The sequence below is a fragment of the Chiloscyllium punctatum genome, chromosome 24, assembly GCF_047496795.1.
Source record: "Chiloscyllium punctatum isolate Juve2018m chromosome 24, sChiPun1.3, whole genome shotgun sequence".
Taxonomy (NCBI): Eukaryota; Metazoa; Chordata; class Chondrichthyes; order Orectolobiformes; family Hemiscylliidae; genus Chiloscyllium; species Chiloscyllium punctatum.
Window position 1 is genome coordinate 57,182,191 of NC_092762.1, and position 20,183 is coordinate 57,202,373.

Sequence of the window (20,183 nt, forward strand, 5' to 3'; positions counted from 1 at the left end):
TACTACTTCCTTTCTACTCTTCTAAGGATTTACTTGATCTATCCTGTCTATACCTGACATATGCTTCCTTTTTTTTCTGAACCAAACCCTCAATTTCTTTAGTCATCCAGCATTCCCTATACCTACCAGCCTTCCCTTTCACCCTAACACAAATATACTTTCTCTGGATTCTTGTTATCTCATTTCTGAAGGCTTCCCATTTTCCAGCCATCCCTTTACCTGCAAACATCTCCCTCCAATCAGCTTTCGAACGTTCTTGCCTAATACCGTCAAAATTGGCCTTTCTCCAATTTAGAACTTCAACTTTTAGATCTGGTCTATCCTTTTCCATCACTATTTTAAAACAAATAGAATTATGGTCGCTGGCCCCAAAGTGCTCCCCCACTGACACCTCAGTCACCTGCCCTGCCTTATTTCCCACGAGTAGGTCAAGTTTTGCATCTTTTCTAGTAGGTGCATCCACAAACTGAATCAGAAAATTGTCTTGTACATGCTTAAGAAATTCGTCTCCATCTAAACCTTTAAACAATGTTCAGGTTTATCAAATCATAATTGTACAATTGCAAATTACAATTACCATTGTCTCTTGATACAGTACAGTTTATTGAGTAATAGTTGATCTTCAGTCATCCAAGGGCAGAAGCTTGTTGTGGTCGCAGGGTCTAACAAACCAAACGGAAGACCAGCAACAGACCCTTGCTGTCTGTCAAACTACACACCAATAGGTAATGGTGAAGTCTCTGGAATCATGGACATATGGAGCAGAAATCCTACTTAGCTACCAGCCATTCAGAAGCTTCAGCACTTGTGCAGGGAGCAACATTGAGGAGTACATAGCTGTTGGTGGGTTCTGATGAAGTGTTGCTGGACTCAAAAAGTTAACTCTGCTTCTCTTTCTCTCTCTACAGATGCTGCCAAACCTGCTGAGTGTTTTCAGCACTTTCTGGTTGTGTTTCGGATTTCCAGCACCCACACTTCTTTGTTTTGAATCCAGATTGCTAGTCCAGTGGCATTTCCACCATGCCAATGCAGGAAGGCAGTGGGGGTCAGACATGACATCACTCCACCTCCAAGCTGAGCACCAGCGAAGACTTGATCCTGTAATTCCAGACAATGGGCTTTTGCACTGTATTCAATTGTCATTGTATAGTCAAATGTCAATTTTGACCTGCTTGTGATCTTGCAGGAATCATCCAATATTGGTCAAAGACTTGAAAATTTGATGCTGTTTTAATTTGAATAATGTGATTCTGGGGTCATATGATAGAAATATTAAAAAGGTACAAGAAAGGGCTGATGCATTCAGATTGTTTGGAGTAGTTTGTTTGCTAGAAGGAAGGGCTTTGATACACACTTAAATGTGTAACATTTAGAACAATGAGCAGGAAAAATCCCTTTGTTCGGAGAGTTATGACGATATGGATTTCTTTTCTGGGATTAGTAACTGAGAAAACTATCTCCATTTTGGAAATTAGATTGACAGATGGATGAAGGTAAATACCATGATGAAGTGGTTAGGCTTGTATTGGTAATAAAGTCTGGTTTATTCTACATTTACTAGGCTGGACGGTACCAAAGATTTCTATGCGCATTAAGCAAAACACATAAAAGAAAGGTGTTGAATATTGGTGCATTTATTGTTTGTGATAATCAAGAATTTTGGGTGGCAGAAGAGGTGATTTTGTAAAACCAGTCTTTTCTTTGCCCTGAACATTCAGTAGGTGTTGTCTGAATAGTGTGGGTCCTTCAGATGTTTTGTTCTAAAGATACTATTGTTTATGAATGAACTGAACGGATATTGAGCTTTGTGGCCCAGTGTCATGATTTGAAGACAATTAAGCTTTCACTTGCTCCATGTATTGCCCAGTGTGCAGAACTCACTCAATGATTTGCAAAGTGTCTGTACACTATAACAATGGCAGGTGACCAGCAGAAAAATATAGAGAACATAGGCAAGAAAATCTTGTTGTGCAGTGGTAGTTGCCCTGCCTCTCAGCCAGAAGCTCCAGGTGTGAGTCCAGTTCCAGAACTTGACAGCTGTGGAAGGTGTGGCCAAACAGCTTGGCTATCAATTTGTAAGTCACTCTGGTAGAACTGTGTTAAGAGTGAGAAATGTGTCAATACTGTGCTTTTACGAGGTTACTTTGTCCTGGTTTTTTTTATAAGAGCAGTTTTAAGGCAGAGGTATCAAGTAGCCTACCCAAGCCACAGGAGTCAACAGTTTGTTAGGGGGTCTTGGTTTTTTTTCATAAGTTGGAACAATATAAGCAGCCTGACTGGGTGGGGGTCAAGCTTCCCCCAGAACCAGGATTAGTTTCTTAGGTTTCCAATTGCAGTTGTTGTTGGGTCTGTTGCTACAGTGCATCTCTCCTGCTACATTCTATCTGAGTTTTCTCTTAATGTTTTTCATCCTGGGCTGTTAGAACTGCATGTGAGATAATCTATTTTATTAAATTTAGATTAGACTCCCTACAGTGTAGAAACAGGCCCTTTGGCCCACCAAGTCAACACCGACCCTCTGAAGAGCAATCCACCCAGACCCATTCCCCTACATTCACCCTGACTAATGTACCTAACACTATGGGCAATTTAGCATGGCCAAATCACCTGATCTGCACACCTTTGGACTATGGGAGGAAACTGGAGCACCCAGAGGAAACCCACGCAGAGACACGGGGAGAATATGCAAATTCCACACAGACAGTTGTCCAAGGTGGGAATTGAACTCTGGTCCCTAGTGCTGTGAGGCAGCAGTGCTAACCACTGAGCCACCGTGCCTTTTGCCAAAGGTATGTTTCTGGGATGTTACTATATTGGAACAGTTACTGTTTGGTAGTGAACTAATCTATTATTTTGCTATTTTGTAAGCATTTTGACAGAGTTACAGCTAAGCAAATTTTTAATGTTTTTTTCTGTTGTTGTGTTTTACCTACAGCATTTCAATAAAGTGTGTTTTTTTTTACTGTCAAGCAATTTGACCAATCAAATTACATCTGGGATGCAACACCTTATATTTACCTTTAAAACAAGAAATGGTTAGGTTCTAGGCTACCTTATTAATACATTTTGAAGGAGTTCGGTCAGCCATGAAAAATGTTGAGTGATGCTCCTCAATTTACAGCCACTGGGGACCAGCTTCAGGACATCTAGTTATGGATAACATGTGCTTTATCTGCCTCATATGCCATGAGGTGAGAAGATGGAAAGGTTGCTTATTTGTGTGCTAAAGAACTGAGGTAATTAAAAATATTGCTCACTTTCTCCCTCACCTCTCCTGAAGATGCTGGCTCTTGCTGAGTACCATTAAATACCAGTGTATCTGATGCTCCACCTCTGACCCCACACAATGTGCTTTTACTATATATTAAAATGCAATTGATGGGAATATGTTCTGATCCCATCCTCATCTGATTACTGAGCTTTCCACAATAATCAATGGATATAGACTCTAGCCTCAAAAAAATGGTGTTATTTACAGCAGTATAACACACAAGAGCAATCATTAAAAAATGAAGGGGCTTCATATGGACATAGGGATGTTTCCACTTTGGAGGCAGTCAAAATAAGTGGTCATAAACTAATAAATTCAATAGGGAATTTAGGAAAGAGGTCTTTACCAAGGGAGTGATTAGGATCACAGAATCTCCATGGCTTGAAACAAGCCATTTGGCCCATCGAGTCCACACCAACCCAGAGCATCCCATCCAGATTTACCCCTCTAATGTTTTCCAGTAACGTTGCATTTCCCTTGGCTAACCCACCTGGCCTGCACATCCCCAGACACCATGGGCAATTTAGCACTGTCTATCCATCTAACTTGTACATCTTTGGCCTGTTAGAATGCACAACTTGTTATCACTGGCCTAGGTACATTTAAGAAGAATCTAAATACATGAGCCAGAAAGGGACAGAAGAACATGTTGAAAACCTTAGCTGAAGTAGATTGGGAGGGATATAAATACAGAAAAAGTGCTGGCGGAACTCAGAAGGCCTGGCAGCATCTTAACAAGGCAACAGAGTTAGTGTTTTGAGTTCTGTGACTGTTCTTCAAAACCCTTCAGTTCCAAAGAAGAGTCATACTGCACTTCAAAACTTTAACTTGGGTTTCTGTCTCCACAGATGCTGAAAAACCTGTTGAGTTTCTCCAGCGCTTTGTTTTTATTGTAGACTTTCAGCATTCACATTTATTTAGGATGGGAGAAGGTTGTCTGGAATATAAACACATGGCCAGTTAAGCTGACTTATTTATCTTTTTAACTCAATCCTTTCCCCATTGCTCCTGATGGCCCAATGACTGCTGAGTACCAGTCGTTCTTATTCATCTCACCCAAATAATCATTCTTTGCGACAATTGAGTAAAATTGAAGGTACTAGAGCACTTTAGGGGGAGCTGGTGACGTAGTTGTAATGTCGCTGGGCCTGTAATGTAGAACACGAGGCAAGTTACAACATTTAAATGGTATCTGGATGGGTATATGAATGGGCAAAAGTGAGGACTGCAGATGCTGGAAACCAAAGTTTGGATCAGAGTGGTGCTGAAAAAAGCACAGCAGGAAAATCGATAGAAGGGCTTTTGCCTGAAACGTCTGACCTGCTGTGCTTTTCCAGCACCACTCTGATCTAAACTCGAGTATATGAATGAGCAGAGTATAGAGGGATATGGGCCAAATGCTGGCAAATGGGACTGGATTAGCTTAGGATATCTGGTCGGCATGGAGAGTTGGACCGAAGGGTCTGTTTCCAGGTTGTACATCTCTATGACTCTATATGTTTCAGGAATATGGATTCCAATCTCCACCAAGGCAGATGGCAAAATTTGAATTCCAAATAAAAATCTGGAATTAAAAACAATATTAACTGCTGTCAATATTCCTTAAAATCTATCTGGTTTACTGAGCCCTTTATGGACCATCTGTTATCCTTAATTGGGCTGGTTTATATGTGACTCCAGACCCACAGCAATGTGGTTGACATTTACCTGTCCTTTGGACAATAACCGGTGCCTTGGCCAGTGATGCCCGCATCCCATGAACAGATTAAAGAAAGATTGTGCAGTCTGTGCCAGAAAAAGCATGAGATTACTCCAGTGCTGGCCGTCTTTCAGGGCACATGGAATCTTGGATGGAGTGTCATTTCTATGGCAAGAGTTGCATGTTCTAAAAAGGAAGCTGCTTTTATGGCTCTCACAAATTCGTCTGCTGACTCTACATCTGGCAAAATCCACTCCTGCTACAAGGCCTGCTGGCATTGTGTTCATCTTGAGGGAGTGACAACACTTGATCTTCAGTTTCCTGTTAGATTAAAAACACTTGTTCTTTAAATATTTTTAATCAACTTGGTCAGGTATGTTAGGACACGTACCATGGGCAGGTAATAGAGCTAACACCTGGAATTTGTCACAAACAAGGGACTGGATAGGCCAAATAAGGCAAGAAACAAACAAGAGTAAGGGGCGACAGGCTTAGAGTAGTGGGAGAAGTAAACAGAGGAGTGAAGTGAGTAGCTTATGACAGGTTTAAGCCAATAAGCTAAAAGAGGAGTGCCGAGAGACTCAGCTGAAATCTATAACTTGCGATGTAACCTGTTGATCGGTGTGCCTACTTGTCGGACACCCATTCTTATAAGAATGTTTTAATAAATACCTGCTTCAGAATTTGGCTCAGACTGAAATTATTGAAGAGTGAGAGCCATTTCTCACAGTCATAGAGATGTACAGCACGGAAAGACCCTTCAGTCCAACCCGTCCATGCCGACTAGATATCCCAAACCAATCTCGTCCTATCTGCCAGCACCCGGCCCATATCCCTCCAAACCCTTCCTATTCATATACCCATCGAAATGCCTCTTAAATGTTGCAATTGTACCAGCCTCCACCACATCCTCTGGCAGCTCATTCCATACACGTTCCACCCTCTGTGAAAAAGTTGCCCCACTGGTCTCTCATATCTTTCCCTTCTCACCCTAAACCTATGCCCTCTAGTTCTGGACTCCCCGACCCCAGGGAAAAGACTTTGCCAATTTACCCTATCCATGCCCCTCATAATTTTGTTAACCTCTATAAGGTCAACCCTCAGCCTCAAACGCTCCAGGGAAAACAGCCCCAGCCTGTTCAGCCTCTCCCTATATATAGCTCAGATCCTCCAACTCTGGCAACATCCTTGTAAATCTTTCCTGAACTCTTTCAAGTTTCTCAACATCTTTCCAATAAGGAGAGCAGAATTGCACGCAATATTCCAACAGTGGCCTAACCAATGTCCTGTACTCAACACGCTGACCAATAAGGAGAAAGTGAGGACTGCAGATGCTGGAGTACCAGAGTTGAAAAATGTGGCACTGGAAAAACACAGCAGGCAAAGCAGCATCTAAGGAGCAGGAGAATCGAAAGAGGCTTATTCATTCCTGAAGAAGGGCTTATGCCTGAAACGTCGATTCTCCTGCTCCACGGATGCTGCCTAGCCCGCTGGGTTTTTCCAGCACCACATTTTTCAACTCTGAACAATAAAACTTGAACCCTATCTTCTGTTTTACCATGTTAATGTGCCAAACAAATATAATTTGTGGTTAGGACATCCCCGCCCTCACAGGACCAGGTGACAAAAGCAGCAATTAAACTTTCAGCTCATGCTTTCTCCAACAGTGATTCAAAGTTACGACCTTATCATTGTCGAATGTGCTCACTGTTCTATTATTATTTCGCAGTAAATTCCGGGAAATGCGTATTTCATTGAAGTTTCTTGCCCTCACAACAATTTCTATCTTAGTAACTTCATTCTGGAAGAACACGCGATTTAAAAAGTCATACATTGCATGTCTTGACAAAAGAATTTGACAAACCAACTCTGTTTTCACTCACATGGTCTTCACAGTGCATCCAAAGGCTGCATTGCTTTTAACACGACTTTCCAAGTCAATACAGGTACAGTAGTGTTTTGCAAACACCGACACATTGGAGGAAGCCCTGCTTGCAAACACATTTCCTCGGAATCCACCGCAGGTGTTGACAAAAAGCGACACCATAACCCAGCAAATACGGATTCATCCCCACGAATGCAAATTCCGACAAAGTATGCAAATACTGGCAACTTCTGCAAATTCTGAAGCACTCCCAGGAACTGTCTGCAGACACTGGCACCTTCTGCAAATACTGATGCATTGCAGGAAACTTCTGCACTTCCGGAGACTCTTTGCATACTGACACCTCTGCAAATATTGCACGGAGAAACTTCCAGGGACCTCGACAAACTACTGGTGAGTGACCCATTGCAAACTTGGCTGGGAACCTTTGCTCTACATTTCCAAAGACAGCTCCACAAAAAACAAAAATGATGTGATATATAAAAATGAAAAAAAAACAAAAGCAGGTTAGAATGCAGCAAAAGAAACGTGCTAGCCAAAAATTGCATAAAGTACAGAAATATTGATACCTCCTTACAATCCCTTTCTAAGCCTTAGATTACTTCCAGTGTGGAAATAGGCCCTTCGGCCCAACAAGTCCACACCCTCCGAAGAGCAACCCACCCAGACCCATTCCTCTAAATTTATCCCTTCACCCTATGGGCAATTTCGCATGACCAACTCACCTAACCTGCACATTTTTGGACTGTGGGAGGAAACCCACGCAGACACAGGGAGAATGTGCAAACTCCACACAGTTGCCTGAGGCGGGAATTGAACCGTGTCTCTGGGCTGTGAGGCAGCAGTGCTAACTGCTGTACCACTGTGCTACCCTTATTCAGCTCAATATGAAAATCTGCTCTGGGAGAATAACACTGTGCTAAACAGTACTAGTGTCTCTGCCATGAATGATAGTTGGAGAACTGACGTTACCAACATCTGGATAAAAAAAAATGAAAAAATGTGGATGTTGTCAATCAAACAAAAACAGAAATTGCTGGAAAAGTTCAGCAGGTCTGGCAGAAAGAAATTAGAGTTAACTTTTCAGGTTAAGTGTTCTGAGGAAGGGTCATTCAATCCAAAATGTTAACTCTGATTTCTCTCGACAGATGCTGCCAGACCTGCTGAGCGTTTCCAGTAATTTCTGTTTTTGTTTGTGTACCAACATCTGAATGCTGGTTTAACAAAAAAAATGATGAAAAGGACAGTCAGCACCCAGTTAACTACAAATAAATGCTGAAACACCCCTTCAACAATGCTGCAGTAACATTAAAATGGAATGTGAGACAGCTAGACTCTGCTTGTCTACAGTGGATCTTTTTGGAAAATTTCAATTACGGTTCATATGTGAAGCCAAAATCATTTGACACGTGGGCATAACTGGCAAAGATTGAGGATAGGATATTCTATTCCACTGTGAACAGGAATAGAGGCAGACACTGAAAATAACAGCACTGGGTTTCCTCCCACAGTCCAAAAATGTGCAGATTAGCTGGATTGGCCATGATAATTGCCCTGGAGTGTAGGCTAGGTGGATTGGCCATGGGATATGCAGAGTTACAGGGATAGGTTCTGGGTGAGATGCTCTTCAGAGGGTTTGCATGGGCTCAATGGTCTGCTTCCACATTACAGGGATTCTATGGCCAGCAAAATGGTTTCTTATTGTCATTCCTAAGCAGCCATCCAGCTGGATTGGGGTGTCTTATGAGGTGATCTTATTGAAACACAAAACTGAGTGTTACTGCCAAAAATATGTTTGCTCTTGCGGGAGGGATGAGATCAAGGGAACACCATCTAAAAATATGGGACTGCCCATTTAAGGTAGACATGAGAATTCTCTCACAGGGCAGTGAGTATTTGGAACTTTCTTCTGATATGGTGCAGGTAGGTCACTGAATATTTTTAAGGCAAAGGTAAATAGATTCTTAGTGAATTAGGGAGTAGCCAGAAATGTGGTGGTGCAGCCACAAACAGATTAGCCATGATTTTATTGAATGTGACAATAGATTCAATGAGCAAAATGGGCTATTTTTGTTCCCAATTTGTTTGCATAAGAACCTTCCTGTTCCTGCTGTTACGTTCACACCCAGATGTCCTTGGAAAAGGAGTGCATGTTGCCCATCAATGTTCTCAATGCCCTTAGAAAGAGGTGGGCACTGCAGGGGATACAAAGCTTTATTTCCCTCACCAACTCCATTTTGATTTAGTCCCCTTCCTCTCTCCCTAACCTCCCCCACATTTTTTGACATTAGCGTTGCTATTAACAGGCTTTGCTTGTAAATATTCAATTGACCACATGGGTATTTTCCTCTGGTGTAGAAAAAATACATATAATAAAGTCTATTGACAACAGTGTCTACATTTTGCTATCTCACCACAAAGAAAAAAAATGTAACCACAGATGATTTGGAGAAAAAAATCCTGCCTGTTTCCATGGTTATGTTTGTATCTGGTGTCCTTGGACAAGGAGCATTCATCAATACTCTTGCAGCCTTCAGAGAGAGTTTGACACCAAAGGGAGGGATACAGTGTGTTATTTCCCCTTCCAACTCCATTTTGATTTAATCCCTTCCTGCTCTCCCTACCTCCTGCCCCTCATTTGTGATGGTTTGCACTACCTATGGTGGGATTTACTTATACCTGCTCAGTTGGATACATGAGTGATTTTACTGGTGGTGGTGATTAATTAAAAAAAACAAAAGTCACAGTGGTTTGGTGGTGGCAAGGCAATAACTCTTCTGGGTAGAAGAAAAAAAAGACCTGCTTGTATGGTTTGCATTTCTCATAACAGTCTTTGCAGGTATTAACCAACTGGCTGCACAGGTGTTTTACTGGTGGTGGTTAATAGTTAAAAACAAAAAAAATAACTGATTTGCTGGTAAAAAAACATTCAATTGTGTGAGATAACTCTCACATATTAAAGACAACCTGCCTGTCTCTTTTTGCAACTTTGCATCTAAATTATTAATTGCAAAACATGGGTGACATACTGGTGGTGGTTAAAAGATTAAAAAAAACAGGTGATTTGGCAATGGGAAAAACATTCAACCGTATCCAAGAGAAAAGAACTTGCTGATCCTCTGAGCCAGGAAGACTTAGTTCAAAGTCCCACCTGCTCCAGAAGTGCAAATTAAAATCACAGGACAGTTTGATTAGAAAAACATAAAAACCAACTTGCCCAATCTGCTAATAAGTCCAATTGGCTAATTTGAGAGCTTGCAGAGTGCCAGTCTGAGATATTGATAAGGACCAAGAGCAGTTCAGATGCAAACAGATAAATTGGGCAGATTATCATAGCTGTCCTAAGAAATTAAACAGGCCCCTTGAAAGGAAAGATGGCACAGATGGGCACCCAGTCCTTGGTACAAGTTATAGGATGCTTTCAGTATGTTCTTGCAAAGTGCAAAGGCTTGTGCCCAAGGATGTGGCAATTCTGCCAGACACAATTGGAAAGTCATCTTAGCACAGAGAAGGCAGCATTTGGCAATATAAACACATCTGTCAGAGTTTGAGTCCAATGGCAATGAGAAATATTCTCAAACATGGCAGGGGTAATAGAAAGCGACAGAGACAATACCCTCTGTATAGCATCTGTTGACAATGTTGGAGAACTAATGCTGCTGGAGGATGTGCTTAGCCAGATGGTCACAGAAATTAGTGCCTTCAGCGTAGAAGACATTAAGCCTTGCAGCACTGCTCTCCACACCCTGTCAGCAGCTGCGATAGGGTTCAGTTTAGAGACAAGGAATAGGTCTATCAGGACAGAGATGAGGAGAAATTCCTTTACCCCGAGAATGGAGAGCCTGTGGAATTCTCTCCCACAAAAAACTGTTGAGGCTAAATCATTGAAGACTTGCATTAAAAAGATATATATCTCTAAGGACTAAAGGAATCAAAGGATATGGGAAGAAAGTGGGAACAGGATCCTGAGATGGATGATTAGCCATGATCATAATAAAAAGTGGAGCAGGCTCAAAGGGCTAAATGACCGACTCCTATATTAAGCAGTAATCAGACAGGAGAGAATATTGAGACTGGTACAGAAGAGAGCAAGTTAAAATCAACAGGAGAGGCAAGAGCATGACAGGAAATGGGGAAAGACTGGAGAATTAAACTGCATTCATTTCAATGTAAGAAATTTGACAGGTAAGGTGGATGAACTCAGGCCATGGATGTGAATGTGAATGTGGGACTAGGATATCATAGCTATTACAGAAACATGGCCGGGGGTGGGGGTGGGTGGTTTAGAACTGGCAGCTCAATGTTCCAGGGTACAGATGCAATAGGAAGAAAGGGAGGCAAGAGGGGATTTTTGATTTGGGATAACATCACAGCAGAACTGTGGATGTTCCTGAGGGATTGTCCAGAAGGGGTGATCACATTGAAGGCATTGTACTATAGGCTCTCCAGCGGCCAGCAGGAAATTGGGGAGCAAATATGTACGGAGATCACAGATAGCTGTAAGAATAATGGTAACAATAGGGGATTTTCACTTTCCAAACAGGGATTGCCATAGTGTTAAGGGCTTTGGGGGTGGGGGGATTTATTACATGTATTCAGGAAAACTTTCTCAATCAATATGTAGATGGCTATAGCAGAGAACCTGACCTCTTCTTGGGAAATAAAGCAGGGCAAGTGACTGAGGTGTTAGTTGGGGGAGCATTTTGGCACCAGTGACCATAATTCTATGTTTAAAATAGTTATGGTAAAAGATAGGCCTGATCACATGCTAAAGTTCTTCATTGGGGCAAGGCCAATTTTGATGGAATTAGACAGGAACTTTCAAAAATTGATTGGGGGAGGCTGTTCACAGGTAAATGAATGTCTGGGAAGTAAGAGGCTTTCAAAAGCCAGTTAACAAGAGTTCAGGACCAGCAATGTTCCTGTTAGTGTGAACGGCAAGGCTAGCAAGAGTAGGAAACACTGGCTGATGAGAGATATTGAGGCTCTGGTCATGAAAAAAAAAGAGAGGCATATGTCAGACACAAGACAGCTAGGATCAAGTTAATCCCTTGAGGAGTATAGGGAGAGTAGCATTACACTTAAGGGGGAAATCAGTAGGACAAAAAGGGGACATGAGATAGCTTTGGCAGATAGGATAAAGGAGAGTCCAAAAGATTCGAAAAGTACATTAAAGGCAAAAGAGTAACTAAGAAGAGAATAGGCCTACTTAAATATCAACAAGGCTGTCTGTGTGCAGAAACAAAGGTGATAGGTAAGATCCTAAATGAATATTTTGCATCAGTATTTACTGTGGAGGAAGACATGAAAGCTAGGGAAGTGGAGGAAATAAATAGTAATGTCTTGAAAAGAGTCTACATTACAGAAGTGGAGGTGCTGGAGGTCCTCAAACACGAAGTTAGACAAATCCCCAAGACCTGAGCAAGGGTATACCAATGCATTGAGAGAAGCTAGGGAAGAAATTGCAGGACCCTTCACAGATATATTTATATCATCGACAGCCTCAGGTGAGATGCCAGAAGACTGGAGGGTGGCTATTATAAAAGGAAGGCAAGGAAAAGCCAGAGAACTACAGACCATTGAGCCCTGAAGCTTGGAACATCTTTGCTTCTGCCTCCTTTCTAAGATCAGTTAAAAGCCTTGTTAGAATTTGTCGCCATTGTTGGATATCCCCAAGTACAGGACATCATCGACTGCACTACCTACACCTCAAGACACTGAGTGACTGTCACTGAAATTCTCAATAGGAAGGGCTTCCATTCAATGTTGGATGGTCTCTGATCAGAACAAGGGCTTCCTGCATGATTGTACTCTCTTCCCTCACATTTGTCATAATCGTCTCATTAATCACTAATCCACAGCATCATCACTACTGTACATGCCATCCCTAGTTGGGCAGGACTAACCGCCAAGTGTAGCTGCCCACAGCTACCTCTGCATCCTGCATCTTCCTTTGCTTGTTGTGTTCATCATCCAGTAACACCCAATCTAAATGCACGAGGAGGCACGTTATGTGCAGTGGTGGTGGCTGCACATGAGATAGGAAAGTACCTGTTTTAATGTATTGTGTATTAGTATTTGCTAGGTGCAGGTACAGTAATGCATCTCCTCCACTCCATGCAGTTTTTGAACTCATGGGACCATGAGAACAACCTTTCGGAGCAGCAGAAATCTCAACATGCTATTAGATGGGTCAGAGTACACACCACAACCTCCATCTCTCCAATGCAATTTCAATTTACCCTCTTTCCCCAGGGGCAGCTAGCTTGTCTTCCCCAACTTCATGGACTGCTATCCCGTCAAACTCCATTGCTCCTTACTCAATGATAGCAACCATGTGTATAATGACATCCCCTTCTCAGGTCTCTGCCTTTCCTCTGGCATCATGTCCTTTTATCTTTAGAGAACAGAGATGGAGGATTGCTGTCTAGATGGCTAATGCCAGCACTCAAAAAAAAAATCAAAAGTTGCATATACCACTGCTGGCAGATCCTCAGGAGCATCCGGATTCTGATCCATGCTGCGTGAAGAACATGGGAACATATTCCTCTACTGTTCAGGAGCAGCACGTAGCCTCAAGCATCTCAGCTGGAGGGTGAATACACAGATGACTCTCAGGACAATCTCCTATTGCACTCATCCAAAGTTGCTTGCAATGCAACCAATTTTTCTGAACTGCACTCCATCTTCTCACATTCTCTTCCCCGTCACTGCTACCACCTTTTGGAAACTGGTCCTCCCTCCTCCACAAGGAATCCCAGACCTCCACTTGTAAAACGAGGGGCTTCTCTGCTACATGTTCCAGAACATTGTCCTTCCTTTCTATGACTACCTCAATGATTGAATCAGACAGAATAACGTCTGCTATGGTCAACAGAAATTAGGTCTCACCTTTCTTCTTATCATTACAGTTGATGACTGATCTGCCGACTAACTGTCCAGCCAATTTACAAACAACCTCTATGGAAAAAAAAAATCAGGGCCTGTAAAGTGCAGGCACCCCATCCCAGGAACAGAATCGGATCCTTGGAACAGTCCTGACATCCATTTTCCAACCCTCCAAGAAAAGTCTGGACCACATAAATATGGAACATTGGAAAGAATTTCCTATTAATTGCAATAACAATTTAATAAACGTAATGGATAGGACTCTTAAGATGAGAATAACTGTACTGCACGAAAAAGAAAATAATTTTTTGAAAGGTATTTTATTTTCCATGGGAAGTGAGTACCGCTGGCAAGACCAGCATTTATTACCCATCCCTCATGGCACTCAAGGTGGTGGAGAGCAGTCTTCTTGAACCACAGCAGTCCGTTGATGTGTCCATGGCACTATTAAGGGAAGAAATTTAACATTAGAATCATACATAGAGTCATAGAGATGTACAGCCTCCAAACAGACCCTTTGGTCCAGCTCGTCCATGCTGACTAGATATCCTAAATTAATTACATTTCATTTGCCCATATCCCTCTAAACCTTTCCTATTCATGTACTCATCCAGATGCCTTTTAAACGTTGCAGTGGTACCACAGCCTCCACCACTCCCTCTGGCAGCTTATTCCACACACAAACACACACCATCTTTTGCATGAAAAAGTTGCCCCTTGGGTTCTTTTTAAATCTTTCCTCTCTCAACCTAAACCCCTGCCCTCTAGTTCTGGACTCCCCCAACCCAGGAAAAAAAAAGACCCTGTCTATTTACCCTATCCGTGCTCCTCATGGTTTTATAAACCTTGTTTATATGCAATGGTAACAGTAGTAATTGCATTATTCCTGTTCTCATTAATCTCCACTGTCTCTGAATTTTGGTAGAACACATGGAAAACTTCCATTTACTCTTAGTGAGTTTTGAGAAGATTTGTAGCTCAGAGTTACAAATCTTTTCAAAACTCGCCAACACCAATGGGCGCAATACGTTAAAACTGGCCCAAAAATGGGAAACCAATGCCAACTGACAATGAAAACAAACGTTCCAGCTCAGCAAGCAAACTTACACCCAATTCCATTTACTATTCCCTTCTTGAACTACCTAACCTATTTCCACTGCTTGATTCAGAGATGCTGATGTTGGACTGGGGTGTACAAAGTTAAAAATCACACAACACCAGGTTATAGTCCAACAGGTTTAATTAGAAGCACACTAGCTTTCGGAGCTAGTGATCACCTGATGAAAGAGCGTCGCTCCGAAAGCTAGTGTGCTTCCAATTAAACCTGTTAGATTATAGCTTGGTGTTGTGTGATTTTTAACTATTTCCACTGCCACATTCATGTTTAGTCTCTTGGTTATAATCTTCTGTTTACCCACCTACACTCTTAACTCCTATTGATCTTGTAATGTTGTTCCTGTAATGTTCTTATTAACTGTCACTTTTGCTGTTTTTGTGATTTGGAATTTCCTCAAACCTGCATCCTCAACCATAATTTCAATTAATTACTTGTCTTTCCTACAGAAAGAGGTTTAAAAAATGAAATCAGCTTTGGATGTTTTACTTGGTATCATATAAATAAAAGTTGTTGTTGGTAATAGTTCTCCAGACAAGATTTTGAACCTGAAACACTTGTTCAGGTGTCTTAGCACTTGCCTCAATTCACAACACGACACAATTCTCAACCTGTGTCTCAACAAAGCGTCATACACACTTTCTCAGAGTTCATTTTCTCGTCCAGTGCCAACAAGATTCTGTTCGGTGAACCTCCCTACCCTACATAACTCATCTCTGGCAGAGAATGAGGAACTGTTTGCTGTATATACACTAGGTTCAGACAGCCTTCCCTGCTCAGCCCTTCCTGACTCTATTCTTCAGACTCCCAAATTAAACCTTTACCACCAGAAGCTGAAGTGTAATTTTCACACTCCATGCCACGAGTGAGATACAAAGTTCAGGTTTTATTATAGTGATTAGTAAAATTTTCCCAAGTGTTGAACAGAAGACAGCTATACTGACTTGTGGTAAACAAGTAAATCACAGCAGAAGTAGTGGTTTTGAGAGGATCTTGAAAAGGTGGAGGAAGGTAGTAAAATGGAGTGGGAGGGAGGGAATTTCAGAAAGATCACATCAAATTTCCAGATTGCTCTGCCACCAATCGAGAGTTATAGGAGGATATGATGTGAAGACAGCCAGAAGACTGAATAAGTATAGGCTACAGAAAGTGAAGTCAGGTGAGGCAACTTTGTGAAAAGGTCTTTAAAAGGGGATACTGATTGTGTTTGAAGGAGTGTTGGAGATGGAGCCAGTGGAGGGCAGAGGTGCTGATTGATTGATCAAGATGCAGAAGATCCAACATTTTGGGTGTTGGCTGAAATTTAATGTTGTAATGACTTGCATTTCTGCACAGTCTGACATTGTGAAGTTAAGTGGCAGAAGAGAGGGGGTGTTCAGAGACATCGGTGAAAAGGCTTTTGTTTACAAAAGGTAGTGACAGAAGTAACAAAGGGCTATGGACAAGAGTTCTAGCACGTGAGACAAGATGGCCAAAGACTGTGTTAATAATGGTGGAGTAGAGTGGAAGAAGCACTCAATACAGTAGAGCTAGGAACATGGCCACTATATGCTGGATTTTTGTTTGAAAACCAGGAATGAGAAAGAGAGGTTGGACAAATGCATGGAGAATGCAACTGCATTGACTTGACAGTGGATATTGTGATAGATATGATCATAAGAAACAAGAATAGAATTAGGCTGGTCAGCCCTTGAGTCAGTGCCACCATTTGATGGGATCATGAATGAGTAGGCTAGTTGAATCCAAGATGGCAATGGGTTTAAGCTGTATTGGCAAGAGGTAGTGGTAACAATGCATGATGTTTAAAACCGGAAACAGACAATCTTGATGGGAGTGGGTTTTGAACCTCAGTCGAGGATCAAGTAGGAGAGTTACATCAGTCGAGGAGAGTTACATACTTTTAGTTTGAGCCTAAGCTGTATTCAGGCAGGGTAATGAGATCAGCACCTAAAAGGCACACAGTCTGAACAGGACAATTTCAGGTTCTGTGGCAACGATAAATTCTGGCTTGCTCAAGACCTGAAGTCAAATAGCTAAGTGTGATAGCAGTGGAGTCAAGGTGTAAATGGGAGTTATCAGCAGCTGCATTCTTTACCCAGGCTGCTGAGGTACAAGCTTTAAAATGAATAGACCCAATCAAATGGGATTGTAGAGATGGCTAATTGTAAATGCGAATAAAGAGCCATTTTAACAATGTACTGATTTAATGGGAAAGATGGACCAAAAGAATGGGCCACAAAGGAGAGATAGAGAGAGGACAATGGTGTGGTTGTCCATGTCGAAGGGCACAGATAGGATGAGGGAACACCACATCGTAGTGAGAAACACACAAAATAATAATTTTGATTGAAGTTATTTGCATCCATAAGAATGGGATAAACAATTCACAAGGGGCTTTTGTACCCAGATGACAACTTCATACCAATAACACAATGTAACATCACAAAATTAATAGCTTATGCCAATTTTTTCTCAAATATTTTAAGCAATCCAGCTCCAAAATTTTGCAAAGATTGTCTGTATCTATTTCCCAGAAGGTCTCATGGCAATCAAGTATTTGTAACCACATCAGGAATACAGGAAACATGATCAGAAACTTTTTTAGTGATTGATGTTGTATGCACCCATTAATAATAGAACAGTGCTAAGCTGTATACTGGGTAAGTGCACCATTCAAAGCTTGTGAATTTATGCTGATTCAGTCAGTTGACTGTCAAAACAGAAATTATCTTTTAGGACTTTTACAGGGCATGTGGGGAATGTACTGCTTCTAATCACGGATTATTCTTGCTGGAAAGGTATATCCAAGTAGATTAATCAATGAGAATAGTCCATAGCTAGCTTCAATACCTCTCAGAATTAAAGTACATGCCAGTCAGTGATCACAGTCTTCAATAAAAACAGACACCAAGTGAAATTTCTGATGGCAGCTGTCACTGACCAGATGAACGGTTAACTTTGACATCAAACTATAACTGATTCCCAACAGATGAATAAAAACAAACTATCCAACAATCTCCGGCATTTTACAACAGGCATGTCCAACATACTATGAAACAAAAACAAATTGCTGGAAAAGCTCAACAGGTGTGGCAGCATCTGTGGAGGGAAATCAGGGTTAACATTTTGGGTCCAGTGACACTTCACGAAAACTGATGGTAGCTAAGAAAATATTGTTTTTTTTATGCAGATGATAGGGGTAAGGAGAAAATGATAGGTGGGGATAGAGCCCAAAGGAGACAGAAGAACAGTTGGACAGACAATGGAGTGGATAACAACTCATGGGGTCAGTTAGTGACTAACAAGGGCTTGTATATTACACAACACCAAGTTATAGTCCAACAGGCTTATGTGGAAGTACAAGTCTTTGGAGTACTACTCCTTTATCAGGTAGCTAGTGGGGCAAGATCATAAATTTTGTGAGAAAGCGAGAACTGCAGATGCTGGAGATCAGAGTCGAAAAGTGTGGCGCAGGAAAAGCACAGCAGGTCAGGCAGCATTTGAGAAGCAGGAAAGTCAACGTTTGAGGCATAAGCTTTTCATCAGGTATGCGGGGTGGGGGAGGGGCAGTAAGCTGGGAAGGCAATAGGTAGATGCGGGTGGGGGTTGATGGTGATAGGTCAGAGGGGAAGGTGGAACAGATAGATGGGAAGGAAGATGCACAGGTAGGACAGTTCAAGAGTGCAGTGCCAAGTTGGAGGGTTTGGATCTGGGAAGAGGTGGGGGTAAGGGGGACAAAGAAACTGGTGAAATCTACATTGATGCCATGTGGTTGGGGGCAGAAGATGAGGCGTCCTTCCTCCAGGTAACAGGTGGCATGGATTTGCAAGTGGAGGCTGCCCAGGACTTGCATGCCCTTAGTGGAGTGGGAGGGAGACTTGAAGTGGTCAGCCACAGGGCCGTTGGGTTGTTTGGTGCGCGATGTTCCCTGAAACGTTCTGCGAGTTGGCATCCTGTCTCCACAACGTAGAGGAGACCACATTGAGAGCAACAGACATAGTAGACGAAGTGTTTGGATGTGCATCACCTCCTCCACCGGGATAAAGTGAGGGATAAGGCCTTTAAACGTTTAAATAATTAAACATCTGCTGGTCATCAACACTCTCATTACCAGGTGGTTGAAATTTACCCTTTTGTTTTCTGTTAAGGGATAAATCTCTCACAGTATTGCCAGTATTCCTAATACACTTTAGTTTCATAGCAGGGGTTGGGGTTAAACACTACAAAACCCCTTTTTGTTGGGATTCATAAAAGCCCATTTTAATGAGGGGATGCAGCGTCCCCTGTCGGCTGGGAGGTTAAAACGACTCTTCTCTTTTCTGAATGGACTCCAAGCCACGTTCGCGCGCACGCACGGCGCCGGTCCCATCGTCACCGCGCAGGCTGTCTGTGTGTGTGCAACGGGAGCGCGGAGTGGGGGGTATCGGTGAGGTGAAAGGTCGCGGTCAGACGCAGGGAAGCTAATGATTCCTATATGTCCGATAGTCTCCTTCGCTTACGGTGAGTACCGACGGCACCAGGTCCGATCACATCAACCGGCGAGGCCGCCAGCAGCGTCCAGCCGCCCGGGGGTGCGGGAGGTGGAGGGAGGCGGGGAGGAACTTAGTAGTAGCACCACCTCACCCCTTTCAAATCAGCGGCCCCTGGCGATGTTGAACACATAGTGTCTGAGACAGCTCGGAATAGTGCATCCAGCCGGGGTTTGTTATGTCGCGGAGCCGGCTTCACGGAACCGTCGCTTTCTGCGGAATTTTCCACTTCTTCCGCAACCGGAAACGGACCGTGATTGACAGACACGTCGGCCAGTAGGAAAGAGGGCGGGGCACACATATCCGGTCTGCCATTCAGGATAAACAATGCTGCGGGGGCCGGCCCGCCCCCCATTCAGTAAAGACCAAATGCAAAGCTCCTTGGATGCTGCCTGAGCTGCTGTGCTCTTCCAGCACCACTAATCCAGAATCTGCAGTCATTGTTTCTAATTTACAGCATCTGCAGGTTTTGCATTTGGGTTAAAAACAATAACAGAAATTGCTGTTAAAACTCAGCAGCTCTGGCAGCATTTGTGCAGAGTTAACGTTTCAGGTCCAGTGATTATTCCTCAGAGCAGATTCTGAATGGTCACTGAACTCCAAACATTAAAGATCATAGCACTATTATTTCATTCCCCCCGAAAAAAAACCCCATCTTTCTTTCTTGCCTTGTGGTCGCACCCAAGAGTCTGGTAGTTTGCTTTGGCCATCCCAGACATTGACTGACTAGAGCTGCGGTTGAACGACCAACTCGAATTAAAACAAAACCTCGCGCAATAGAGAGCCGCTCTCCTCAC

At 42.6% G+C, this 20,183-nt stretch overlaps 2 protein-coding genes across 8 annotated transcripts in view; one reads left to right on the forward strand and one right to left on the reverse strand.

Moving 5' to 3' along the window:
- Positions 1 to 20,183, reverse strand: part of LOC140494563 (caytaxin-like) — a 76,379-nt gene that overhangs the window by 56,006 nt on the left and 190 nt on the right. The window contains exon 1 of one of the 3 annotated variants that reach the window (XM_072593879.1): positions 20,055 to 20,176. The exons of 1 other annotated variant lie outside the window; for it this stretch is intronic. The gene's annotated coding sequence lies outside the window, so the exon portion shown is untranslated. Of the gene's footprint in view, positions 1 to 6,853; positions 7,253 to 20,054; positions 20,177 to 20,183 lie in introns of those variants that run through there. One more of the 3 variants, XM_072593880.1, reaches the window with a different exon arrangement.
- LOC140494562 (zinc finger RNA-binding protein-like) overlaps positions 19,214 to 20,183 on the forward strand; it is an 84,334-nt gene continuing 83,364 nt past the window's right edge. For 3 of the 5 annotated variants that reach the window (XM_072593871.1, XM_072593872.1, XM_072593874.1), the window contains exon 1: positions 19,215 to 19,357. In XM_072593871.1, coding sequence (XP_072449972.1) covers positions 19,321 to 19,357 — 37 coding nt within the window. In that variant the 5' untranslated portion in view covers positions 19,215 to 19,320. Of the gene's footprint in view, positions 19,358 to 20,183 lie in introns of all 5 variants that reach the window. The other 2 variants (XM_072593873.1, XM_072593875.1) reach the window with 1 other exon arrangement.